The 27062-nt window shown below is 45.9% G+C and overlaps 1 protein-coding gene across 1 annotated transcript in view; it reads left to right on the top strand.

Moving 5' to 3' along the window:
- The first annotated feature begins 2541 nt into the window (after positions 1-2541).
- The window catches only part of ERGIC1 (endoplasmic reticulum-golgi intermediate compartment 1), a 55859-nt gene continuing 31338 nt past the window's right edge, over positions 2542-27062 (top strand). Inside the window, exons 1-2 of the mRNA XM_083871591.1 lie at positions 2542-2625; positions 23973-24034. Of these exons, the coding sequence (XP_083727717.1) occupies positions 2606-2625; positions 23973-24034 (82 nt within the window). The 5' untranslated portion in view covers positions 2542-2605. The remainder of the gene's footprint in view (positions 2626-23972; positions 24035-27062) is intronic.

Here is a 27062-nt window from a genome sequence, read left to right as displayed (position 1 = left end):
CTTCTGGGGGATAATGCTGTGTTATCTCATACTTGGGATCCGTCCAGCTCAGTTTTTCATACTCCCAGCATGAATTATTATCTCTTTCTTTGAATGGAAATGGTATTGATTAACAGCTCTGACTCTTCAGTAGTTTTCCCCTGCTTGTTTCAATCTGATTTTTTTTTTAACCATGTATAGGCCAAGTCTCTTATACTTGTGGTGTTTAGATATATGCGAAAGAGTATCAGATACAGCATTTAGTATTCACTAAATGTCTTCTAAAATGCAATCTCATATATTCTAAAGTACTACTTGGAATACATTCTAACATACAGTATATGTTTTTAAATTTATTATAAAAGATCAGCTGGGATTTTTCAAATCTATGTCTCAGGCCTAGTTTCTGTGTGAAAGGAAAAAAAATGGAAATATGTGCACCTCTAAGTAAAGAAATGATGACAGCAGGAGGAGGAAGAAAGGTACAGAATCAATTAGAAATGCAGGATATTGCATATTCAGATTGCTGTCGTTTTGCTCTTTCTCTTACCCTGCTTTTAGACTCAAAAGGCAAGAATAGTTGTATTTTGTTCCTGCAGTGCAGTCTAACCTGAGAGTGACAGTGGTTCTGAACACAGCAGCAGTCACACTACCTGCAGCAAAACATCCCTGAGAGATGCTGTTACCTGCTGGCAGAATGATGGCAAGGAATGGGGATGGTGCTTGGGCAGGACAGGATTGGCCTCGTGCATTGCACTGAACCTGACAGGGATGCAGCCAGAAAAAAGGAAATGCCAGGAAAAAGGATGCAGGCAAAATGGAAAGACTGGGGAATTGCCTCATCTAATGAATGGGGAGTGTTTTCTAACTTTAATCTCTTGTCTTCAGTAAAATTGCCAAAGAAATGTTTCCAAGAGCAGGTGAAAGAGCTGTGCTGGCCCTAAAGGAGCTAATGATAGAATCATGGAATGGTTTGGGTTGGAAGGGAGCTTAAAGATCATCCTGTGCCACCCCCTGCCATGGGCAGGGACACCTTCCACTATCCCAGGCTGCTCCAAGCCCTGTCCAGCCTGGCCTTGGACAATTCCAGGGATCCAGGGGCAGCCACAGCTCCTCTGGGCACCCTGTGCCAGGGCCTGCCCACCCTCACAGGAAAGGATTTCTTCTCAATATCTAAGCTAAACTTAAAGGGTGCACAGGGATGGAGGGGTGGGTGTTGTTCCTTCCTTTGTGGGTGCTCAGAGGTGTGAGACTTTCCCCTGTCTGTCACCGTGGTTTGGCTCTGTCTCCAGACACAGCCCGTGGTGCAGTCACTGACACATGTTGGTGTGATTGTAATGCTGAGAGTGCAAAAGATGCTGGACAAAGCCTGAAACACTCCAACCTCCAGTCTGGAGCCCCAGAAGGGGCTGAGGGAGCTGGGAAGGGGCTGAGCCTGGAGAAAAGGAGGCTCAGGGGGACCTTGTGGCTCTGCACAAGTCCCTGCCAGGAGGGGACAGCCGGGTGAGTCGGGCTCTGCTCCCAGGGAACAGGGACAGGAGGAGAGGGAACGGCCTCAGGCTGGGCCAGGGGAGGCTCAGGGTGGACAGCAGCAGGAATTTCTCCATGGAAAGGGCGCTCAGGCCTTGGCAGTGCCCAGGGAGGTTTGGAGTGCCCATCCCTGGAGTGTCCCAGGAAGGGCTGGAGGTGGCACTGAGTGCTCTGGGCTGGGGACAAGGTGGGGATGGGGCACAGCTTGGACTGGGTGATCCCAGAGCTCTTTTCCAAGCAAAACAACTCCCTGATTCCGTGCTGCCAGCGCCCTGAGAGCCGCGGGGCCGAGCGGAGCACGGGGAGCACCGAGCGGAGCCCACGAACACTGCGGGAACACTGCGGGCCCTGGGGCTGCCTGCACCCCTCACTGCTGATCCCTCACCCCTCACTGCTCATCTCTCATCCCGCACCCCTCAACCCTCATCCTGCACCCTTCACTCCGGATCCCTCATCCCTCAACCCGGATACCTCATCCCTCACCGCTCCTCTCTCATCCCGCATTCCTCATCTTGCATCCCTCATTCTGGATCCTTCATTCTGCATCCCTCATCCCTCACTCCGGATACCTCATCCTGCACCCCTCATTCCGGATCCCTCACCCCTTACCCCTCATCCCTCACCACTCATCCCTCACCCCGCATTCCTCATCCTGCACCCATCATCCCTCATCCCGGATCCCTCATCTCTCACCCCTCATCCCTCACTTCTCATCCCTCATCCCTCACCCCGCATTCCTCATCCTGCACCCCTCATTCCGGATCCCTCATTCTGCATCCCTCATCCCTCACCCTGGATCTCTCATCCCTCACCCTGGACCCCTCTTTCCTCACCCCGGATCCCACATCGTGGCTCCCTCACCCCTCACCCGGCTCCCTCAGCCCGCTCCCTCCCTGCCGGGCGGGTGCCGCACTCTCCCGTGACCCGGCGGCGGAAGCCGGGCCGGCCGGGCCGCCCAATGGGCTGGGGCTGCGCGGCGCCGGGGCCGCGGCCGGGCCCGTCACTTCCTGGCCCTGCAGCCGCCGGCAGCGAGGCCACAGCCGGGCCCGGGGGCGGCGGCGCCCGCAGCCCGCCCGCCACCACCTCCGCCACCACCATGCCCTTTGACTTCAGGAGGTGAGTGTCGCCCAGAGTCGCGACATGTGAGCCCGCCTTGTCCCGCGGGGACCGAACCCGCCACCGCCCCGCGCCGCTCCCCCGCCCGCGGGTGCGCGTGGGATGGGCGGGGGGATGGAGGGATGGATGGATGGATGGATGGATGGATGGATGGATGGATGGATGGATGGATGGATGGAGGGAGGGATGGATGGATGGATGAAGTGATGGAGGGATGGAGGGATGGATGGATGGATGGATGGATGGATGGATGGATGGATGGAGGCAGGGATGGAGTGAGGGATGGATGGATGGATGGATGGATGGATGGATGGATGGATGGATGAAGTGATGGATGGATGCAATGAGTGTGTGCAGGCTGTGCCCAGCCCCGTAATGCTGTTCCATCAAGCCGTTTTTGGGTTGCCTGGGAGCAGCAGCACCTTCGGGGTGATGGATGCGGGTGTTGGGGTGGATGGAGGTGCTGGGCTGCTGCTGCTGCTGCTCCTGCAGGTGTCTGGGGTCTTGCTTTTTGTGATGGGGATCACTTTTTGTGGTGGGGCTCTTGCACCACCTTTAGAAGGTCACGGTGCTGTTCCCATGGCAGCTTTAGGGCATCATTCCTCACCTACAGTGGGGTTCCTATGGCAGCTTTAGGGCATCATTCCTCACCTACAGTGGGGTTCCCATGGCAGCCTTAGGGCATCATTCCTCACCTACAGTGGTGTTCCCACCGCAGCTTTAGGGAGGAATTTCTTACGGTGGAGTTCCCACAGTAGCTTTAGGAGGTCACAGTGGGGCTCCCGCAGTGCCTTTAGGGGTCACTCCTTAGGATGGAGCTCCCAGAGCATCTTTAAGGGGTCACTGTTTGCAGAGTGACCCACACGAGGCTCCATGTGCCAAGGCTGTGCCACGTGTGTGATGGCTGGGAACCAACATCCACGCCCCCACCTTTGGTTCTGCCTTCTTGAGCAGGTGCAAGGTGTAGGATTTGACCTTTCTGCGTGGCTCCTTCATTGCCTGGGCCGTGTCAGGTACCAAAGCAGAAGTGAAAAAGACCCTCTGACTTCATTGGAGCAAAAATAGCAACTGTGGGTTCAGTTTCTTTTTTGAGCTGTTCTTGAACCAACAGTTTGCATCTCCCCAAGTTCAGAGATGCCAAGGGGAAGATGCACAGATGACTTTTCTCATACAGAATTTATTACAATATAAATATCACAACAAAAAATACACGCATTTTAGGGAATGTATACATTCAACTACAGTCCTTTCCACATAGGATCACCATGACCCCTCCATGTGTGCCCCCCCTGAGATAGGAAATGGTCATAATTCAGTGTTTTAGTTCTCCCAAACCAAAAGTCGTGCATTATATTTTTACTGTAATTCTAAACCAGGCCTCTCATTTATACAGGCTGACAGGGTCCTGTGTGATCCATGGGCCATTATTGAACATGGAGGCAGTTGCTTCTGAATGAAAACTTGGCTGAAGCTGGAAACAGCATCTGCTGGATCATGTGGGATCCGGGGCCCAGAGCCTCGTTTCTGCTTTTGTGTAAAATCTGATAGAAAAATTCCTTCTTTGGAGACATTCTGCCAGCTGCGAATCCTATTGCCATCCATTTCCAGACTTGTAAAATGCATGAACAATAAGAGATCCTGGGCTGTGGCTGTCACTTTGTAATGGCAGATAAAGAAAATGTTATTTCTGGTGTCTTTGAGAATGTGATTTCTGTTGGGGTCTCAGAATTTGGGAGTGAAAACAGTGGCTCACCAAGAGCGTAATCATCTTGAGAGACAGAACTAGTGCTTCACTTTGGAATGGAACAAAGACGTTCAGTAAAAGCTGAATTGCAGGGTTTGTATTAATGAGTTATGAAAACAGAGACATCAGTTCAGATCTGCATTTTAAAGATTCACAATTACAAATAACTTCTTTGTCATTCAGAGTGGAGGATTAGAAATAGACACTTCAAAGCTCTTTCTCAAATAACGTTAGCTCGCTGAACTTCAGCTTTTCTGCAAGGATGAATTTTTCAAAAGCTGCCATTGATAACAGGAATTTCACACTTCAAGTACAGAGCAGCTATTGTCACACGCAGCAAACCGCTTTCCTGTTTTAGAAGTGTGAACGTTTAGGACCAAAAGGTTTGCAAAGGTTAGAGCCCTTTTTAGCTGCTGTGGGTTTTGTTCGTAGTGCAGGCGGTGGAACAAAATCTGCTGAGGCTGGAAAATTTTACTCTTGTAGGTAAAAGTATGATGCACACGTTAAAAAAAAAAAAAAAAAAGTACAGGTACTTCCTGACAACTCTACAACATGCAGTACAAGGCTCTTGGAGAAAAAAGGTCACCACCTTGAGTAAGTTTCTGAATGAAGAAATGACATTTTCAACATGAAAATGACAAAGTTTTTTTCTCTCAGAGCTTTCAGCTGGATGTTCCCTTTGGCAGGTACACTTTGGTACCCTGTCTTTTACATCCCTGTGTGTGACTAGAGGTTTGGATTGTTAAGAAACTTTTAGAAATGTCCCTGCATATCTTCCAGAGTCCAGAATTCCTTGTGGAAAGGTGTTGTGTTCTTCTGGAGGCCACACATTCCGTGTTGTATCTGAAGGAATTCTGTCCTTAGCTGCTCTGCCAAGGACATTTGGGAAAGTTTTGTTGTTTTTGTGTCCTCCCCTTTCTTAGAGCTTTATTTTTGGTATTTTGGGGTGGCAGGTGTAGAGAGGGGCATTGTAGACCAGCTGCAAGTTTATTTAGGCTTTGAACTCTGTTTTCACACAAAGTAGCTCTAAGAGGAATCCAAACCTCATCTGGAGATGATGGAGACACAAATGACAAGTAATTAAAACACCCCAGGACCAAAAAATCTTCCTTAAAAGTCAAGGAAATAATTTACGTCCGTGGGACTAAATCTCTTTGCTCTGTCTTAAACTTAGCAAGATTGAAGAAGTGAAATTGCTTAAAAATCTTTCTTGGAAGTTGTTTCCATCAGTCAGTCTGATATGGAAGTAGCTTGGTTTGTTACCTGTACTTTTTTGTACAGTTTTTTTTTTTTTCTGTAGGACATCTATTTTCTTGGCTTATCAGTGGTTCCCTTTCCTAATACAAACTGCATTTAATTCATAAATAAACCAACATTTTCACAGTAATCTCACATGAATAATAATTACTCTGTCTCAACTATCTTCAGGGTTTTAATAATACTCAGTATTTACCTAATACTTTCAATTTTTCAAAGCATTTAATTCAGACTAATCTCCCCCCTAGTCCTGCTGTGATGTTGGTCCAAAACCAAATTTTCAGCTTCCAGATTGGAGCCTTCAGTACAGGTCTGTTCAGTGCCTGTCACAAGACACCAGCCCTCCCACAGAACTACTAAATCAGTTTGTATTTCCAGAAGGCCTGGTTCTTTCTTCTTTAACACCCATTTGGCTGAAAGAGAGACAGATTTTTTTTTTCCCTTCTTGCCCATCTCCTGGTTTTTAGAACTCGTGTCAGCAAAGCAGCTTTGGATGTGTTTGATTGGGGATTTTGGGTTCTCTCATAGGGTATTTATTTCCCCTTGGAGCCTCCAGGATCTGGTCTCACCAGCACTCTTGAAGCCTCTGAGGATGGTTTAAATCATAATTAGATTAAACTCTAAGCCTGGGTCATCTTGAGTGGTGGTTGTGAGCCAGCCAGAAGGGTTCCTACATGTTTTGTGATCCTGTTAGCAGGAGGCTGAGCCGGTGCTGGGATTTCAAACTGCTCAGGAATTGAGAATGAGATAAATAAAAATGAGAATTACAGGTGTGAAAATGGAGTGAGTCCCTTGCAGTGGAGAGAAGCATTGCTGCAAATTCTCTTGACTCTGGTGGCTTTTCTTTGCACCTGCCTATTTGCATGAAGAGTTACTGATGGGTTTGTAAGATACTGAAACTTCTGAACCATCTTGGTCACTTTAGTTCATAATAATTAAAATAGACCACTCTGAAATCAAGTTTTTGTTCTAATTCAGGGTAATTCACAGTTGTGCCCTGGCCAGGTGTTTAGCACAGAGTGGCAAATACCTGTGAATCCTTATTTTTATGTGTAACTGAGAAAATCAGAATTTATTTCCCACAGTTAATCATTGTGATGTTTTCATTAAAGTGTTTGGTTTATTTTTTTTTCCTTGTTTGGTTTTGGGGTTTGGTTGGTTTTTTTGTTTTCACAGTGTGATAACCTGTATGAAGTCACAGTGTGCTGTACCCGGATTTTGGAGGTCATGGGAAAGGAGCCAGGCTTAGAAAGGATTTAGATTTAAATGCTGATCCAGAGTGGAAGGCAAAAACTCTTTATTCCATCTGCACAGTACGACAGGCCCCCACTGTCAGCTGTTCTCTGGCATGTCTGTGATAAATGATATTTTAGTGTGGGTGTGCTGATTCAGACCTATGGATTATTTTTATTGTTTTGGGACACAGGCAGGTCTCTGCTTTAGTTCCTGAAGGTTTTTTTTTTTCTAAATCAAGTTTTTCAGTCTTAAGCAAAGCTGACAAACTCCAACCTTTTTGCTCTTACCAAAGGGAGTATATTTGGTTTTAAATTAGACCTAAAAGTTGTGATGGTGAATGGACAAGCTGAGGCTCACACTTGTGACCTGGCACTTTTGTGGAATTGATTTCTGACCAAAAGAAAAATGGGGGGACCATGAAACACAGTTTTGTTCCTTCTGTTCTGAAGCCTGAAGGCTAAAATCAAGTTATTTGCCTTAAGCTCACAAGTGAATCAGAAGGTGTCCAAGGGGTGCTTATCTTGGAAAAAGATTTTTCTCTGTAGACTCAAAATCACCTAAAATGTGGTTTGTGCTCCTTAATCTGGTCAGGAATCAATTTCACAGCTGTGCCAGGTCACAAGTGTGAGCATCAGTCTGTCTGTTCCCCATCACAGCTCTTAGGTCTGATTGAAACCCAAACATACTCCCTTTGCTGAGAGCAGTAATTTTGCCATGATTTTGTCCAAAATATTAATTCCTGTATGTGATTGAGCTATCACTTCCTAAATTAATGTCTAGGGGCTGTAACACAGCTCTGATTTGGGCAGTTACAGATTTATAGAATCACAGAATTTTCTCATTTGGGAGGAACCCACGAGGATCATCAAGTCCAATCCCACAACTTTGGCATTTTTATCCCTTTGCTCTGCCAAACTGAGCTCATCTCAGCAGCTCCATCCCTGCATTTCCATCCCCACCTGCAGCCACGTCTGGCGAGCCTGTTCCAGTTCACATTGTGCAATGCCCCTGGTAAACAACCCTTCCAATGCTATTGCTGCCACCTTACGTAATGGCCAACGTGGATTTGGGTGCCAGGCAGTGCCATGACTAAACTTTGGCTCAACAATAGCCCTTTGAGGGCACCTGAGGAATTATTCTGCAGTCACAGCAGGCAGATGGGCGAGCAGAGCTGTGCAGACAGAGTCTATTGATGTTTGTGCCACAAATAACTGATTATACATGGTGTGCATGTGTGTAAATATTTCTTCCTCGGTCTCCCTACTCCATCATTTCTCTCAAAATATCACTGGAACATAGATTTTTTTTTTTTTTTCTTGAGTAAGTAGGGAAATATTAAAGTCTGGCTTTGTAGGAAAGTTTTGCATTGTTCCTTCTGAACTTTAACTGTCCTCCTTTGTTCAGTCCTTGGTGACACAGATGCTTCCTTCATGCCATCATAGTTCATTGCTGTGAAAATCTGAATCACAGTGTAAACAGAGCTGAAGCAATGGGCTGGGAGCTGTGGACGTTGTTGAGCTTGTATTTTGGAGTGTGCTGGTGTATTTTTTAGGCATGCAGTTCAAATGGTGGAGGTGGTGAGGAAAGAATAGTCTTGCAATGCACAGAGAAGTGGAGAATCATCTGTTTTTCTTGTCTTCTATCCAAGCACAAGCCCTGGAGTGATGTCTAGGTATTCCTGCACTGAGCCAGCTGCTCTCGAAATGGAAAACTTGGTCTGCCAAAAAATTAACCACAACCTTGCCACAGTCTACAAAATCTTCCTTATACTGAAATGCCTGAGCATTTTAGTAGTAAATCTTCTTTATATTGAAATGCCTGAGTATTTCAGTAATAATCATGGCAGGCACACAAGATGTAGTTCCCCAGTGCAACTCACTGAATTGTGCATGTTTGGATCTTTGCTTTTCTGTTTGTTTTTTTTTTGAAAGATGATTCCAAATGAGATGTATTTAGTTTAATTCAGAGAAGCCAGGAAGATTGGCTTGTAATAGGAGAGCCTTCAAAATGCTGTGTTCAAATGTGCAGGCCTGTGTTACTGCTGACAGGATTTCAGGAGGTCATTATTCCTTAGTGTTTATTTAACAATTCTGTCTTAAAGCAGATCACCTGGCTTCCAAATTATCCCTCTCTGTAGACCACTGTGTGCCCCCTAAAACATCAGTAATGTGGAAGTGGCTTTGTTTTCTGATCAAGGTGAAGTCTTTGAGCCTTTCTTGGATTCTGTGTCATTCTAAATGAAACATGACCCAACTGCACTGAAATCTGAATGTGGCTGCTGCATTAGAACAGGTTATATCTGGACCAAAAAACAGAGGTAAACTTGCAAATTGAAGCTCTTGAGTCTGTATCAGTTATGGTTTTTTCAGTGGGCATCCATAGAGGTATTTCTTGGAAATTGTGTCGAAACAGGAACTTGAATTGGAAGCCAGGTGATGCAGAAGAGTTGTACTTGCTTGTAGGTAACACACTGACATGCAAATAAAAACAAACCAGGACTGAGTTGTAAAAGCTTGTATAGAAATTCTTGTCTTCTTGGATTGGAATTTAAATAGGAGAACCTGAGCTGGTCACTGCAGAGTTACTGATATTCTGGAAAAGTGTTTATATTTTAATCCCTCTTATGGGATAGGAGTTTATTTTACTGATCTGGAGAAATCTCTCTCTGCAGTAGGTGTGGATTGGCCTGTGTGCTTTTGAGGGAAGCCTTATGAATATGGAGTTGTTTTCTTCACATATCCCTCTCTCCCCCTCTTTTATTTTTGATTCCCCAGATGTTGTATTTATTCATGCTCTTTTGTACCAATCTCTGATTTTTGTGCTGAGCAAGTGCAGCTGGGACTTAAACCAGGAAGAAGCTTCCCCAAATAAAACCTGCACATTTCTGATGCTAAAATAGTTCTTCCCAGATCTTGTTTCAAGGTGTTCAGCAGTGCAAAGCAGCAGCAGAGCACTCAATGTTTTGTGATTCCTGGAAGCTGTGGGAAAGATTATGGTACAGCTCTTTATTTTTTTTTTCCGTAACTCTCTGGTTGTGTGTAGGTAAATTCTTGGAAATCACAGTCCAGCTTTGAATTTTGTTCAATGTCTGCTGCAGATCAGGACTTTGTTTGTTTGTGGGAAGGGAATGTGGCAGGAGGTTGAGAGCCCTGAGCTGGCATTGGGGAAAAGGAGAAATGTTCAGAATCAAGGGGATCACAAAGGGTGGAAGTGATGGGATGTACTGGGGAGCTGCAGGAACAGAAATCTCTGAGCTGAAGGCTCTGGGCCAGGAAGGGTTACAGTCAGCTTATGGCATGGAAGTATCTGAACAATCTGCTCAATTTGGGGAGCAGCCATATATATTTAATGCTCTTCCCCATTCTCTGTGTTGTCCAGAAAATGCTGCTCCCACTCAGGAGTACAAGGCTCTTACAGTCCAGCAAAGGGCTGGATCCCTGTAAATTCCAGTCCCTTTTCCTGAACATTTTTTCTTCATGACACTTTTCTCCTGTTTTGATGAAGCAGAGTGTAATTTGCTCACTTTATTAAAAATACATTTCTCTCCCATCCTTCATTTTGACACCTGCTTCACTGCCTAAAAGGAAATAAAATGCTTGCTGGCAAGAGTCCACCTTTGAGTATTTGTGATTATACTTTCCTTCTCCTCCTCTTAATTGCCTTTGGAACGTGTTTGAGCCATACATTTTATTTTGAAGGGAAAAGAAAAGTGATGTACTGCTTCCTGTCTTCCATCCTTCAGTGTCACCTAAAAAAAAAAAAAAGAAAAAAAATAGTTGTACTTTTGGCATATTGCAGCAATACAATTGCTGTGTGTACTCCTGAGAGAACAAGCTTGAAATGAAGAATAAAACCAGAAAATTTGGCTCATTTGGTAGACAAAAAGGTGTTCTGCAGGACAGCACAATAGAACCACAGAATGGGCAGAAGGAAGGAAAATAGAGATCTGACTCCTTGGAAAGGAATCAATTTAAGTGGGAGCAGAATGTCTGAATTTTCGTGTCTTTTTTTTTTTTTTTTTTCAGCAGCTGCTGTGAGGATGGTTTGAAAGTGTTTTGTCCTAGAAATAAATGGGTTTGTTTTTCTGTCCCTATGCAGATCCTGTACCTGCTAAAGTAACCAGCAGGCCCAGATGACATAATGGGCTCAGGCTGGTGCCTCCAAGGTTCTCTCAGCCCCGTTCCCTAAATGTCCAGTTACCCAAAGGCTGGATTATATAATTAATGACAGCCCTCCTGGCCTAACCTTGTTTTCTTGTTCTCAGTACTCCTCCTTGTTTCAGACACTTCCTCTGGTAGTTTCATTATGTTCTTGGAACTAGAATTAAGAGGGAGGAGCTGGCTGGCAAGGAAACGTTTTCCTGCGTTTCACTCCTGGGTTTGTAAGTGTGGAGAGTCAGCAGGTCAGGAAAAAAAACCACCAAAAACTATTTGCTTTAAAAACTGGTGTGATGATGTGAGTGAGAAGTCAGTCATACAGCATTTAAAAAATTGCAGTCTTCACCTGCTCAGACAAAGTGATTTAAAACTCCATCAGCCCCTCCACTCCCTGCCTGGTCCTTCTCAGGAATTTTGGACTCTGGAAGATATACAGGGACATTTCTAAAAGTTTCTTCTCATATCAGAGCTTGCTCGAATTAATTGAGGATTAAACAGTTTCCCATGTAATTCTGAAGTTTTGAGAGTTTGTCTGGCAAAGCTCAGGCTCTGTGTGTTCCAGTCCCATTGTGTGTAATGAGGATTGCCTAATGGTGTGTGCATTATCTGCGGTTACGCGGGTGTTAATGGTATAAAATGTATTAATGACTGCTCGGTGTTTACCAGTATCGGCCCCTCGCTCCGGCTTTGGATCTGTGTTTGCATCTCCAGCTCACGCTCAGGGCCAGGCTTTGGTGTTTGTGTGCTCAGTGTTTATTTTCTGAGTGAAACTGCGATTAGCAGGACCACTTATCTCGCTTTGCACATGGTTCGAAGTTTGTGTCCCCATTCACAAAACCCTCAGGACTGTTCACAAACCGCTCTCCTGGTGCTGAACCGAGCTGGGCTCTTGCAGAGCACATCCAGTTTGTTTTCTCAAAGCCACCTTCCTGCTGCTTTCCTTGGACAGACCTTCAAAGGATCAGAAAATCACAAAATGTTCTGAGCTGGATGGGACCCACCAGGGTCATTGATCCAGCACAGACCCCCCAACAACCCCATCCTGTGCATCCCTGGGAGGATTGTCCGAATTCTCCTGGAGCTCTGGCTTGGGCTGTGCCCCACAACCCTCTGGGGAAAGAACCTTTTCCTGATATCCAACCTAAAATTCCCCCCAAACACAACTCCAGCCGTTCCTTCAGGTAGGACATACATACAACTCCATCTCCCTGTAGAAATATCATTCACCTTGGACTTGCAGGAAGTTCTCACTCAAAGATAAAAAAAAAATGGAATAATTCACACACATGTTTTCCCCACACAACCACAGTAAATTCTCATTCATTAATCAGTGCTAAAAAAGTGCTCAGAAGACTACTAAATTAAAACTTGGTAGAACTGGGAGCTTTTCTAGTTTGACTTCAGAAACCTGCAGTTTTCCCATCTGTGGATAGGAGAGGTGGGCAGATGTTGCCAGGTGCTGCCGTGCACAGTGAACCAGCTGCAGAAGAAAGGTTTAATTGAGTGGAACAGGAATTGCACAGTGAGTCAGCTCTGGGAGCAGAACAAACTCGGGTCTGTTGGCTCCCACTGCTCATCCTGACTGAGGGATTGTAGCCTGGCCCTGCCAGAGCTGTCCTGAGCTGCTCTCTGCACATCATGTTCTCATCTGCCAGCAGACAGGAAACATAGAAATGTCATCTAAACAAAGAATTAGCAGAATGAAGGGCTCAAAAGTCAGTAGTTCCTATTTTCTGCTCCTGCTGCTGACTTCCTACCATTGTTTTCCCATTCATTTAAACAGATTTTTCACCTACTTGGTTGGGCTGGGAGAAGAGTGATTGATTTTGTTGCCTGTGCTGGGTTGTAGGAGCCAAGTGTTCTTGCAGAGTTGTCAGAACATGCACTTGTCTTCGGGTGGGGAAGAAAAACAGCTCAAGGGAGGATTTCAGAATTAAATCTTGAACTAGTATTTCTCAATGAAAATAGAAAAATTAATGCTTTCTATACACAGGTAGAGTAAGGTGTAAGAATAAGGCAGCTCTACTTCTCCACCTGTTTTAGAATTAATTTACTGTGTGTAGAGATTCTTCTTTCTTTGCTAGGTTTTTGGAGCAAAAAGTTGAAGATTTTTGCCCAGCACAGGCACAGCAAGGACCACAGGAATGGAAAATGCAGAGAGCATTGGAACTCACCACTTTTTAGTGTCAAGTAAGAGAGGCTTTGCTTTAAAACAGGCTTTTCTTGATGCTTCCCAATTAAAGCCCATCTTTCCCTAGTTCACAGACTTGCTGCCAGATGCAGGTCTGACTTTTTTTCCTGTAGCATTTCTCAGGCACCTGGGGCACATAACCCAGCCCAGGGCGTTGCTGGGCAGTCTGTGTCCTTTGCCCAGGATTCTTTTTATTCTCCTCCTCAGCAGCATCTGGTGATGCCCAGCCCCTCTCAGGGTCACTGAGCAGAGGGGAGTTGTGTCCTGCTCCTGCCTTTTCTGTGCCCCAGATCCCAGGTGTTGGGTGTTGTCCAGCTTTCTTTTTTACTCTTTTACTTCACATATTCTGTCCTTAGACACATGGGATGGGATCTTTCAGGCCATCTCTGCACACCTCAGCTGCTGCACTGCTGAATAAAATCAATTTTACAAGTAAAGAGGTTAATCTTTCTATCTCTGCTCCTGGGCACAGGAGTTCTAGGGATGGTTTCAACAATTGTGAGCTGTAAAACACCCCCCCAACTACTTCAGACAGGCGCCTGGGATTTTATTTTTATTTTTTAAGTAAATGGTATTTTGCTAATCAAAAGAGCGCCATGTGTGCAAACCTGACACAGCTGTGCTGTTTGTTCTACCTCTGTGCTTCCCTCAGCTCGAGCTGTCACATTGAAAGCTAAATTGGTGGCTTTAGATTCATCCATTCTACAGCAGGAACAACTTTGCTTTTCAAGATCTTACCACGGGTGTCTGATGTGCTTTGTGGGAGGGAATGAAGCCAGAAAAGTGTGTTCTGATAGAGGTACCTGCCTGCCTTTGGAGGAGTGAGACTGTGCCTTAAGCCTGCTTGGTTTTATTTAGAGCTAAATGGCCTCTGAAGAGGTTAAAAGCCACCTGATGGCTTGGGCTCCTCAGCTGGTGTGCTTGGGCTCCTATGCCCAGCAGCTTTGTTGACAAACTGGGATGAATTGTCCCAAAGTCATTGTTTGGGAGCAGTGACCCAAGGAAACAGAGGAACAGTTACTACCTGTTAAACAACTTGGAAGCTCTTAGCTAAGTGATTGGATTTTTTATTTAAAATCTTTTTTTTTTTTTTGAGTATTCTTTGTGCCATCTTGGTTTCTCCTATTTTTTTTTCTAGCACCATCTATTTATTTTTTTGGTCTGTCTTGAGAGATCAGGTCTGGGGGCAGCAGTTACACAGGATGGCTCAGGCTGGAAGGGACCTCAGAGGGTCACTGGTGTCACCTCCCTGCTCCAGCAGGGCCACCCCAGAGCACAGGGCACAGCAGAGTGTGCAGAGACCTCTGGAATGAGAGAATCCACAGCCCCTGGAATGAGAGAATCCACAACCTCTGGAATGAGAGAATCCACAGCCTCTGGAATGAGAGAATCCACAGCCTCTCTGGGCTCTACTCAGGTCTCAGGGCAGAAGTTGTTTCTCCTGTGCAGGGGAATTGCTGGGCTCAGTCCCTGCCCGTGGCTCTGGTGCCATTGCTGGGTCTGGGGCAGAACCTGGACCCTGCTCTGACCCTCTCTGCACCCAGGGACAGCCAGGAACACCCAGGGACAGCCAGGGACACCCAGGGACAGCCAGGGACACCCAGGGACAGCCAGGGACAGCCAGGGCTGACAGGACACCCAGCCCCTCTCCCTGGGGCTCCTCTCCAGGCTGAGCAGCCCCAGCTCCCTCAGCCTTTCCTGGGCATGGAGATGCTCCAGGCCCTTCCTCAGCTCCTCACTCTCCACTGGATCTGCTCCAGGAGCTCCAGGTCTCCATTCCTGATCTAGAAACTACAACCTGAGACTCTGGTTTAGTTCATATTTATGTTTTGGGGAGAGGATGGGGAATGGCACCCCTGGGTGTTCCAGTGGCTGATCACAGACCCCACTGTGCCAGAGCTGGAGGGAACCAGGTTTTTTCTCTTGGGCACTTCCAGTTCTCAAGCTTTGCTGAGATGAGCAGAGAAGCTGCCTGAGCACACAGAAATGCTCCCTAAGCAGTCACTAAGCAGCATGCCTCTGGTGGGAAGGTTTCTCTAGAAATACCACTGGGGATTAAAGCCAGGGCGTTTCCATTTGTGTCTCCAGCCTGAGTGATGGTGCTCTGACAGCAGGCAGAGCTTCCTTTTGATACCATGAATTCACATGGAAAATAACCAATATGGCCCAGGTTTTTTCCTCCTCTTCTGCCTCCAAGCTGCATTGATTTGGGGAAGGGGAGAAGGAAAACTTCTGAGACAGGGTCAGACAGCTTCTGATCTCCCTTTTGTACCACCAACCTCCTCTGAAGTGTTCCTGGAGAGAGGAAAGGGAGTCTGTTTGTGCACAGTCATCTTTGGATGTCAGATGGACTTAATCCAAGTTATATTTATCATGACTAAGTTTCTCTCTGCTTCCCATGTTCTCCTGAAAAAAAAATGATGAAGTGTTTTATGCAAAGTGGATCCTCAGCTGTAATTGGTGTCTCTGCTAAGAGCCTTAATAGTAGCAGCTACTGAATGAATCACAGTCCATAAAACTCTTCTGCTGTCTCTAGGAAAGGTGGGAGCAGGAGGAATATGAGGAAACAAAGCTGTGTGGAGGGATGGGGGGAGACTCTTCAGAGCCATTGTTCCAGCTCATTTCATGTGCACTCAGACGTGTTTCCTGAAGTGGGGCTGAGGTTGCTCATTCTCTTCTTGCTTCACACCTGCCTTGGTTTCCTGAATTGCTGCTGCAGCTCCTCTGCCGTGAAATCAAACTTCAAAACAGACCCAGTTGTACAAACCTTGTGGGCAGAGCTGATTGTCTTGTTGGTCCTCTGGGGAGCCCAAATAAAGGGGATGGAACCATCCACCTCTGCTCTCTGGTGTGCAGTAAAACAACAAAAAAAAGGCTCAAGGAGGCAGATAGGAAATGGTACGAGGAAGAGCAGAAGTGTGTGAGTGACAAATCCCAAGTTTATGTCCTTGTCTCCAGGGAAAACCAATCCTCAGAGCTGAGGATGATTCGTTCTCTTTAAAGGCACTTAAACAGAAATTGTAGTTGGCTGGATTCACTGATATCTACGTGAAGTAATTAGAGAGGCCTGTGTAATTCTGAGAGATGTGGCCTAAAAATGAATTTGTTTAGGATGTCTAAATGACAGACGCTCTGAAAGTAAAGGCAGTGGATGTTTTCAAGGCTATTATCAGACAGACCTGCCTCAAAGTGACTCTTATCAAAACCCAAATGGATGCTGGCATAGGCTTAACTGTCCAGGGCTGTGTTTGGCACCTGCCTTGCTCTCTCTGTAATCTCCAACAGTTTTTTTGATGTTGTTTTCATCAAAAGCCATCTGGGGTTGTTGTTTTCAATGGCTGTTCCCAGAAATGCGCAGTGCAGCAGTTTTTCTGTCCACCTGAAGAAGAAAACCAGTGTAAGAGATAGAGTACTTCATCTTCTTTTGACCAAAATCACTTTTTTTTTTTTTTTTTTTTTTTTTTTTTTTTTTTTAACTGAGTTTTAAAAAACTTAACGCCTGCATGGGCTGCCTGTGTGTCATTTCTTGGACATGACAAGTGCTGTGTGTAACGGTAGAAATTCTCTCCTCCACTTTGTAACTGGCTTTACTGGTGAGTGTGTCATGAGTGGACTTTGCAAAGAACAGGGAAGCTCTTTGTTTAGTCAGGAATTGGTGTGTGAGTGTGATGTGTGGACAAATAGTGACCTCATGCCTTCTTGGCTTCTTGAGATTGGGGGTTTGCAGCCACTCTCCTGACCCCTTTTGCAAGGAGGACTTGACAAATGGGGGAAACCAGCAGAGATGTTTCACTGGGATTTATCTCCAGTTTGCAGCTCTTTGCTGATAAATGGGGAGGGGCACTGCCAGCAAACAGGCAGAAGGGTAAACAAGGTTTGGTAACTGCTTTAACCAGCTCATATTCCCTGTGCAGTGGCAAGGAAACAGTTCTGCCATTAAATAGTTCCTCAAAGGCCAACTTAGTCTTCTTTCACTTTACAGAGCAGATGTAAAACTTAACATTCCCTAAAAATGCAGAGTTAGCTGCTGTGTGAGGTTTAGAGCAAAAAAAGGAGAGTGGTTTTGGTGTGACAGCCATGTGTTCAAAGGGGCTGTGAAAAGACACTTATTCCTGCCTGCTAGCTGCCTTGGGAGTGAATTAATTGTACTGCAGGTCCATAAATTGTGTGAGAGAAGAGGGATCTCCACAGAAATCTGAGTGGTACAGCCCAAATCAGCCTCCCACTGAAGAGCTAAAGAGAGGGGTTGTAATTTCTTAGTTTTTTTGTGCTGTCTTTTCAACTGGAGCCCTTGAGTGAGGGTTTTTGTTGATCCAGGCAGCCATCTCAGCCTGGAAAGGTGTATTATTCTTTGTTTCCACCCCATGTCTGTGTGTCATAGTTGTCTTGCCTTTCTCTTTTTCAACCTGCTGCCCATCTCTTTTCTCAGGGAAGTCATGTTTTCTTACCAAGAAGGAAACAATCAGGAATGGCATTTCTACTGACCCTAAACCTCTTTTTTCAGGATCACAGAGTCCCAGGATGGATCAGGTTGGAAGGGACCACACTGGTCCAACCTTTTTCATCCAGACAGTTCTGGAATATCCTCAGCAAGGGAGACTCCACACCCTCAAAGTTGACTTTTTCTCTCTTCATCTGATAATTCCCCCTTTGTGTAGTTTGTTCCCTTTGCTGTAGAGGTGCCAGGTACTTGATTAACTTCATAGCGAAGTTCTGTTCCTGCTGGAAAATGTGTTGTCCCTGCAAGTCACTTCAAGTTTTTTTGTTAGTGAAACAAATTGGTTCAAACGAGCACCAGACTCGTTTATTCAAAGAGATCTCAAAGCTACTGATGTGTAATAAAATTATAAAGTAGTTGTTCACTCCACACTGGGCTGGTTACTGAGAGTGAGTAATGTCAGGAATCAGTGACCTCAGCTCCAAATGTGGTATCTGCTGAAAAAATAGATGCCACTTCTCCAAGCTGGTGAACATGGGAGGTGGAGAATCAAGTGTTGTTTCAACACCCACATTCTCCTGGGTGAATCACAGCCATGGACCCTTTCTGCTGAGCCAAGATGACAATGGTGTATTTACACCACCACTGACCTGCTCACAGTGGAATGCCAGCCATGATACTGGTTGGGGTTTTATTTTTTTTAATTTTTTTTTTTTAATGTAATTTGTTGTAATGAATGCTCACAGTCTCTAACTTTCAGGAGGTGCTGAAGTACCTACAATAGAGCCAGTGTGCTTCAGAAAGGAGACTGATGTTTAATACTTGGTTCTCCTGGGGAAAAACATAATCTACCTGAAGAACAAAACCACTTTTCCCCTGTCTGTGAGCTTTACTTTCTGGAAAGGGACAAAAATTAATCTTTGTGCTGCTGATTTAAAGTGCCTGAATTCTATTCTGTGACCAAGTGCCACACGAGAACGTGTTACAGTTCTGCTTGATTAATCCAAAATACAGTCCAAGAGCTCCAAAACAGCCTTTCCCTGGCCCCTCAGGTAAAACCAGAGCTTGCAGAATGGTGCATGAAAACATTGCACTGCTGCTCATGTCTTTGCAGGGACCCCACACAGGGATTTTGGGAGAAATTCAGCCCTGGGTGCCATGGCCAGTGCATCCCTCCTGTCTTGGTGCCAGGGAGGGATGGGCAAATGCTGGAAACTGAAGGGGGAATTAATGTTTTTTCTTCTCTGATATGAACTCCTTTGGGTATCAGAGTTTTCCCTTTGCTACAGGACAGTCAAATTTAACCATTGTCTAGTTAGTTCTACTTAAAAGTTGTCAAGGTTTTTTAATTGCCTCACATTCTTTGCTTCTTGTTCAGGAAAAACTTAACAGCATCTTACAGAGTTGTTAAAAAAGCTCTCTTCAGATTCCTGAGATGTCAGAGAGGATTCTTCTGTCTGGAGGTGTGGAAATCTTCAGTGAAATAATGTATTTATTACTTCATTTCCTGCAATATTTTGGGTCCAAACATGAAACTGTTCAAGCGTACATAAAGCCCTGGCAGGCAGCCCTGCCTGTGGCAGCTCCTGCTGGGGGAGTGAGCTCATCCTCAGCTCAGGGGAGGCAGGTGAAGCATCAGCTCCAGAAAAAACCTGCAATATTTGGGTCCTTTGCCCTCCCTGCCACTCATCAGCCCTGTCAGTCACAGCCCAGGTGAGACCCCACTGCAGAGCTGCCCCAGCCCTGGGCCCAGCACAGGCAGGAGCTGGAGCTGCTGCAGAGAGCCCAGAGGAGGCTCCAGGAGGAGCAGAGGATGGAGCAGCTCTGCTGGGAGAGCTGGGATTGTTCAGCCTGGACAGGAGGAGCTTTGGGGTGACACAGTTGTGGCCTCACAGGGCTTGAAGAAGCTACAAGGAAGATGGAGAGAGACTTTACAAGAGCCTGGAGTGGCAGGACAGGAGGGAATGGGTTCACACTGACAGAGAGTGCGGTTAGATGGGATATTGGTAAGAAATTCTTCCCTGTGAGGGTGGGGAGGCCCTGGCACAGGTGCCCAGAGAAGCTGTGGCTGCCCCTGGATCCCTGGAAGTGTCCAGGGCCAGGTTGGATGAGACTTGGAACAACCTGGGATAGTGGAAGGTGTCCCTGCCCATGGCAGGGTTTGAAATGAGATGCTCTTTAAGGTCCCTTCCAGCCCAAACCAGTGTGTGATTCTATGATACATTTCTGTCTGAAGGAAAAACTCTGAGTAGCAGCAGCCCTTATTAGTGTAGTCACAGCTTTTGAAATCCTTCTGACACTTACTGGTGCTTGAAATCTGCCACCCTTTTGTTTGGCTCCTTTGAGGTCACCACCTGGATTCCACCTCACTCTTTCCAGGAGGACTGTGGCACTCCTGTCCATCAGAGAGCTGCAGTCCTGCCCCACACCTGCCTTAATCACACCAAGATTTGTGAATTCTCTGTTTGAACCTAGCTAGCAATGACCCCTGCTCATCTCTGTGATGCTGTTTGACCAGTTTGTTGACATTCCCACCAGGAAGGTGAGAAAGTTTTTTTTTTGTGTCCTTTCAACTCTTGGATTGATAAAAAAAGTATTGTAGCATTCCCTCATGTTAGTTATGAATGTTGGTTCCTGTGAACCTCTGACATTGCCAAACGGGCTTTTTTTACTTCTTTGTTTGCAACCCTGTTCTCCACTGAAAGAAAAGACACTATAGATGTGTCAGGAAATTCCTTTGTTACCCTGATGACAGGCCAATTCTATCTTTAGCCTCGTATTCTGGAATTGCAAGGCCCAGCCTTCCCTACATGAGAACACGTATAATCTGGAGGAAGAACTTTCCTAGCAGCAAGTTTGTTGTTTCCACTCTGAAATGCTGTTAATTGATCAACTCAAAGATACAACTTCATCTCACAAGCTTTGCCTTTCTGAGAGGAGGAAGAAACTTGCCAAAATCTAAATATAAACAACGTGCAGTGGAAAATGCACATGTGCCTGCTCTGGGAGTGTGATGTCTCCCTTCCTAAAGCAGAATGAGCTGCAGGTTAAGGGAGTTCACTGAGGAGTTGTAAATCTGCACTCAGGTTTCTCCTGGTCACTTAAGATGACTCCCAGGCTCTGGCAGTGGATGCCCAGCGTGGCACAGGGTGTCACTGCCCTGTGAGCTGGCAGCTCCAGCCCCTCTGCACATCTCCTTGCAGCATTACTAATCCCTTCCACTGCTCTGAGTACAGCAGGGAGGCAGCTCTTGCAACAGAGCACAAGGTTCCTCTCTGTTTCCAGAGTACAAATACTCCTCCAAGTGACCAATGCCTCAGGAAGCTGGAGCCTTGTTGGAATTTTTACTGCAGGTGCTTGCAGGAACGTCTGACCTGAGGGCAAGTAAAACCTGTTCCCCTTTGCAGTGCACACAGCTCCACTGCCTCCTCCCTCCTGCATTACGAATCATCTCTGGTGTCTAATCCTCCTTCTTTTCTCTTCCCAGGACAGTGTAAGTGCTCTCCTGGGATGGCTTTCAGTTCTGGGAGGTAGGCAAGGAGCCAGTGGCAAAAGGGGAAAGGTTTTTCTGGTGGAGGCAGATTTTTAACCCTTAGGCTTGACAGGAGCTGCCACAAATCTCTCATTTATTTCTTGGGGCTTAGGGTCTCCTGTTACAACAACTCTTGTCAGCTTCGCAGATTTGTTTAAGACATTTGCTCGATTTACTTATTTTTATAATTATATGTAATTAATGAAGCCTTCTTTGGTGTTCTGTCCTCACTGCCAGCATTTGATCTCTCTACTGTCTCACAAACACACTTTTCAAGCTGTCACTTTACATTTCATATCATCTAAATAGAGTGAAGAGGGTGGCTCTTTGTCCTGGCCATGCCATCTCCATCATTCCCCTCAGACTTTGATGTCATTTGGGCTTTCCCCTTGCCCTTCTCTGAGTGCACAAACCCCACTGCTGTTTCCACTGATGGGGTCAGACTGAGGAAATTAATAAACTGTGGCCAGTATCAGATTTCTTATGAGAAGTCGCCTGGAACCCTGAGGACTGTTGTTCCTTTGCCAGACTATGGACCCTCCTAGCTCAGAACGTGTCTTTTCCAAGCAGTGGATTGTTCCTTCTGCCAGGAGACTTTCACACATCCAGTCCTTCTTCTTTTGGGCTGGTGATCATTTGGATTTACTGATATCACACGTCAGTGAGCAAAATCTAACTAGCAGTGTTTGCCTCTAATCCCAAACTCATCCTTTTGATTGTTGTGGTCATTTCAGCATCCTTGTGCCAGCTTTAATACACCTTCCCTCCTTCCTTTCCCTTCAGCTTGGATCAGCTGCTGGATGTCATCCTTCAAGCTTCTGCTTTCATCCATAAAACCTTAATCAAGCACTTTTTCTAATGTCTCTGCCTAATCCAAGCTTACTTAGGCCATGGAAGAGTTAATTTGTGGTTTTGGGTGTTACTTATGTGATTAAATGACAATCTGTGAGGAGAGAACTCTGCCTCATATGACATCAGCTTTCCAGTGAGCTGTTTAAAAAGCGGGAATTTTTTTTTTTTCTTTTAATGCTGTGATGGGCCATCATTTCAACACTAGTAAATATTTCTGCTGGTGAGAACAAACTTCCTTTTATAGTATCCACAAGGCTGCTGTTTTTACTACATCCAGCCTGGAGCAGTTTCCTATTTCTGAGTGTTCGCTCACACTCAGCAGCTCCTGGTGCTCATGTGCTCTGTCTCCCCCCTGTTTCTCTCTCAGCTTTTTTAGCCTTGTTGATCTATTATTGTGACTTTGGCCAGACGACGCCAGCTTTCAGCATTTAATGGGCTGGGAGAGCAGCAGCTTCCTCTGCCTGTGAGAGAGACCATGATGTCATCAGCTACTTTGGGTTCTTTCACCATCCTGATGCTTCGGTGGATGTGGAAAGAATGCAAACAGCACTTTCCAGATGTTCTCGGGGCAGCTGGAAAACCATACATGGATTGTTTGCTTGGGGAATAAATAATGCTGGTCTGTTTTAGGAGAAAGCAGTGAGGAGGGTCATGAAAACACAGCTCCTGTGCAGTAGTGCTGTCAGGTGTACCACAGAGGGTTTTTTGGGGTGTTCAGTGATGGCACAGCTTGCTCAGGGCTCGAGTTGGGCAGCTGAAATATCTTTCTACCTGCTCTCCATTCCTTCTCTTCCCTTTCTTCCTCCAGCTTCGACTCCTGAGTGAGGCACAGTGTCCTTCTGATGTCCTGCTGTTTTGTTCCTGCAGTTCCTCAGGGTTATCTCAGCAGTTAAGACTAAAGAAAAGAAACAATCATCTAGTTTTTAAACTCCCAGTCAAATATTAGATGTAGTTGGAGCTACTGAATAAACACAGGGGTGTTTCATCTTGGTGCAGTGCAAATTGGGAATTTGGAAGCCCTCTCCAGGGCTGGAAAAAGCATCAGCTCTCACCCGCTTGTGGCATATCCAAAAAAGTCTATTTTGAGGGAGAAGCGGTCACTTCCTTCTTTAGGGTGGGCTGCTGGGTGGGTGTTTTTTAATGCATTAATTAATTTTTATTGAGTGATGGAAAAGCTGATGTCAGAGCTGCATTGCGGTTGGGCGTGCAGGAGCACAAGGTGCTAGGAAATAATACAGCCAACACATGAGGGCAGGGAGAGTTTAACCATGGGCAGTTTAAAATAGCAAAGCTGAGCCCTATGGATATTAAAAGCTATGACTGAATCAAAACAAGGGTCTAATATTGAGCTGGGTTTTGCTGGGGGAGGAACAAACCTGTTGGGTTAATTTCTGTTGTTGTATCCAGTGTCCAAGGGATGGTTTTTTTTGTCTCAACACCTGGATTACTGACTTAGGGGTTGTCTATTTTTGGCTCTGCAGGATACAAATGGCAAGGGGCAATGTAGGTTGTGTTTCACTGGGTTGTTCTTTTTTTTTTTTTTTTTTTTTTTTTTTTTTTTTTTTTTTTTTTTTTGCCAGACATCTTTATTCAAGAGTCTGTTGAGTATGCTTTTCTTTTTACAGTGGTCTATAAACTTGTCCAGCATGACTTCTTGCCTGGCTGCTCTCACAGTTCAGATTGCACAGATCCACAACAGGGGGGTGGAGGGAAATGCTTTGGAAATGGGAGCCAAAACAGAGCACAGTTACATAATTGTACAGAAGAAAAGTTTTTTGTTTTGTTTTGTTTTGTTTTTCCTTCCCATATCCTCCTGCCTACTGAACAAATGTTTTTGGAAAGCTGGATGGAAAAAACTTCGGCGTCGTTCATCCCTGTGGGGGCATGAAATGTATTGAAATGTTCCACCTGTTTTATGGCTGGTGCTTTTCCTCTTTCAGGTTTGACATCTACAGGAAGGTGCCAAAAGACCTTACACAGCCAACCTACACAGGGGCCATTAGTAAGTAACTTCTTTTTGATGTCCTTGCATAGCCCTGGTCTAAAATTAAAGATTGTTTGGCCTCTCTGTCCGCAGGGAATTTTTTTAAAGGGATGTTAAGCATTGGAAAGGGTGTCCTTTGTTGCTGAGGCAGCTCGTTCTGCCTGTCAAACAGTGGGATGGCTTGTGTGAAATCAGAATTGTGGCATCACGGAATGGTTTGGGTTGGAAGGGGCCCTGAAGAGCCTCCAGTCCCAACCACTGATAGCGATCCACTCTCACTCCCATGTATCAATACACAGACTTTGGCTGATACAGATCTCTTGCCTTGGGCCCCTTTTCCTTCCTTCCTGCTCCTGAGGGAGGCTGGAGGCTGAGTAATGCCATTTCACACAATTATGTGCAGCGAGCTGGCTGGGCAGAGGGCTCGGTAAACACGGATCAGGCTGATCCTGCCAGGCCTGTCATTACCCTCCCCATGCAGCTTTCCTGTCCTGTTGAGCAGGGACTTCCTTTGATCAGGGAGCTGTGCCCCACTCAGCCATGCTGGTAGATGGGTCAGTAGTCCTGTATGTCATTGCTGACGTGAATGATGTCACATCCCTTGGTGACAGCACACAGGACTGAGTCAGTGCCAGTGAATCAGGACACAAAGGAAAGCCCTCTCTGAGCTGAAGAAACTCCTCGCTGTGGGCACGGTCCAAGAACAGGCTGTCCAGGCTGGTGTGGACTCTCTTGTGATGGTTCTGGCTTCTTTTTCTCTGCCAAGGCCTGAAATTTTCAGCCTCCAGAGTTCCAACGGTCTCTGTCCTTGGGGATGCTCCAAACAACCAGAGTTGGCCCTGAGCAACCTGCTCAGAGCAGGGGAGTTGGACAGGAGGCTCTCCAGAGAGGTCCCTGCCAGCTTCAGCTATCCTGTGCTTCTCTGAAGATAATACATTTCCCTAAATATTTACTCTCAGAGTCCTTGTCCCCTGAGTTCTCCTGGCCACTGAATTACTTGTATCCCAACTCCCATTTGGGTTTGCTGAAGCTGTGAACAAAGAGCTTGACTCAAACTGTTTGGGAATTCAGGGGCGGATGAGATTTAGTGTTTTGAAAGAACACTTTGAACTTGTGAGTGATCCTGCCTTCTCTTCTGTTTTGGAAACTAAGAGTTCCCACACTGCCACTGGGCTCCCTTTGAGAATTTGTCTTGTTATGAATCACCTGCAAAAGAGTATTTTAGAAGCAAAAAAAAAACCATCAAAGGCCATTGAGTTTAGGCTTTCAGATCTGCAGTAAACAGCTCAAGTGATAAGTCTGTTGTGGGAAGGCTTGAAGGTTGTGACTCTTACTTACAATTATTACCTGACTTATTTCTCTCTATTGTTATTTGCAGCTTCTCAGGCTTTGATTTTCTTCTCTAACTGGTTCTCCTTCTTTTTCTCAGAGTTTTTTTAGGCAGCCTGATAGAAGCTCCTGAACCACAAACTGGTGGCTTTGCCTGGGAGAGGATCTTGTGAACAGCTTTTCTAAAGGGCTCTTCTGTCTGACCAAGCCTGTGGCTTGTAATTTGAAAGCCACTAATCTCAGGTGTTGTAGGAGGCCATGGATGACAGCAGCCCATTGCCAGGCCAGTTGGAAGCCTGGGAAAGTTGCATGACCTGGTGATAAAATGCTTTAGGGAAGTCAGCTTGTGTTAACGCTGGGAGCTTGAGTGCAGAGGAAGGTTCTGCCTCGCAAAAAATCTTTTAGGCTTTAGCAGTCATGTGGAATTGCTATGACTGCAACTTTATTTTGGCTTTCTTTAAGCCCTCCAAGTTTTACAGAGCAGATATAAAATAGTCCATGATATCCAGCTATTAATTTAGACCTTTTCCATATGATTCCTGCTGAAACCTTAGTTCAGTATCACTTCTGGTGCTGAAGGCTTTCTGGAATAGAAATGGACTTCCTGCAGGATTTCAGCAGTGGGTTTTGGATTGTAAAAAGGTCTGTTTTCAAAAAAAGGTTGAGGTTTATTAGGGAAGAAGGCACAGATCAGATTAGAGAAGAAAAGAGATGGAAAAGAGATGGAAAAGAGCAGCTCTGCTCCTGACACTGGGGCTGAAGGAGCCAGGGCTGAAGGGGCCAAATCTTTTAGGGAAGGAGCAGCTAAGGGAGAGTAAGTGTTGGGGAATCTTGAGGGAGAGGAAAAGGTGATCTCGAACATGAGCAAGTTCAGAAGCCAAACTGGAGTGTTGCTGAGGCTTTATTAGGTATGGCTTTTTAATTCCCAGCTTTGCAGTGACCGCTGCATACAGGACACTTCAGATCTGTGTGGCAACCACTCAGCTACAAACAGCTTTTTTAGGAATAAAGGAACCAAGAACAATCCACTGCCTTTTACTTGGAGTGAGGCTTGTCCAGAACAACACAGCCACTGCTGTGGAGTTCTCTGGGATATGTTTAGAAATTATTCATTCCTTTTCCTCAATAAAAGTCCCTTCTTCAGGCAGCATCCCCCTCGTGCCGTTGTCCCTCTTCCACCAGTTTTTACAGGTCCTCCCATGTGTGTATCATGTCAGTGGTGCCACTGTGACAGGTGTGGTGACAACCTGGCCATGTTTGGGTACAGAGGCAGCAGCAGCAGCACTCCTGGCTGGCTGACAGTTGGCATCTGGCTGGACAGGAGCAGTGGGGCTCTGGAGAGGAGCCTGCAGCCCAGGCAGCTGCTGTCACCATCCTGCTCTCCAGCCCGTCGGTGTGGATGCATAGTTTGCATGCACATGTTGTATGCACACATGGAAATGTTATCCAGAAATACTCGGTGCTGTTTGGGGGCTGGAGTTTTAAATACACATCAGGAAATATCCGAGTTATGATTCACATGGCGCCTGTAACAGGACCCGGTCCTTGCTCTTCGTAACAGCCTGCTCCATTGAATTATAAATACTATTAATTTTATGCCTTAATATAGACATGGCTCCACGTTCTCAGCCCGTGTGATGTGTTAAACACTTTGCCTTTTCTCTCATTTCTCCTGGGGTGGGGAGGCAGAGCCAGGAACGTACGTAGATGGGGTATG

This window comes from Zosterops lateralis, assembly GCF_965231275.1.
Source record: "Zosterops lateralis genome assembly, chromosome: 14".
In the NCBI taxonomy this organism is placed as follows: Eukaryota; Metazoa; Chordata; class Aves; order Passeriformes; family Zosteropidae; genus Zosterops; species Zosterops lateralis.
This window is presented reverse-complemented; position numbering and strand designations above follow the sequence as displayed.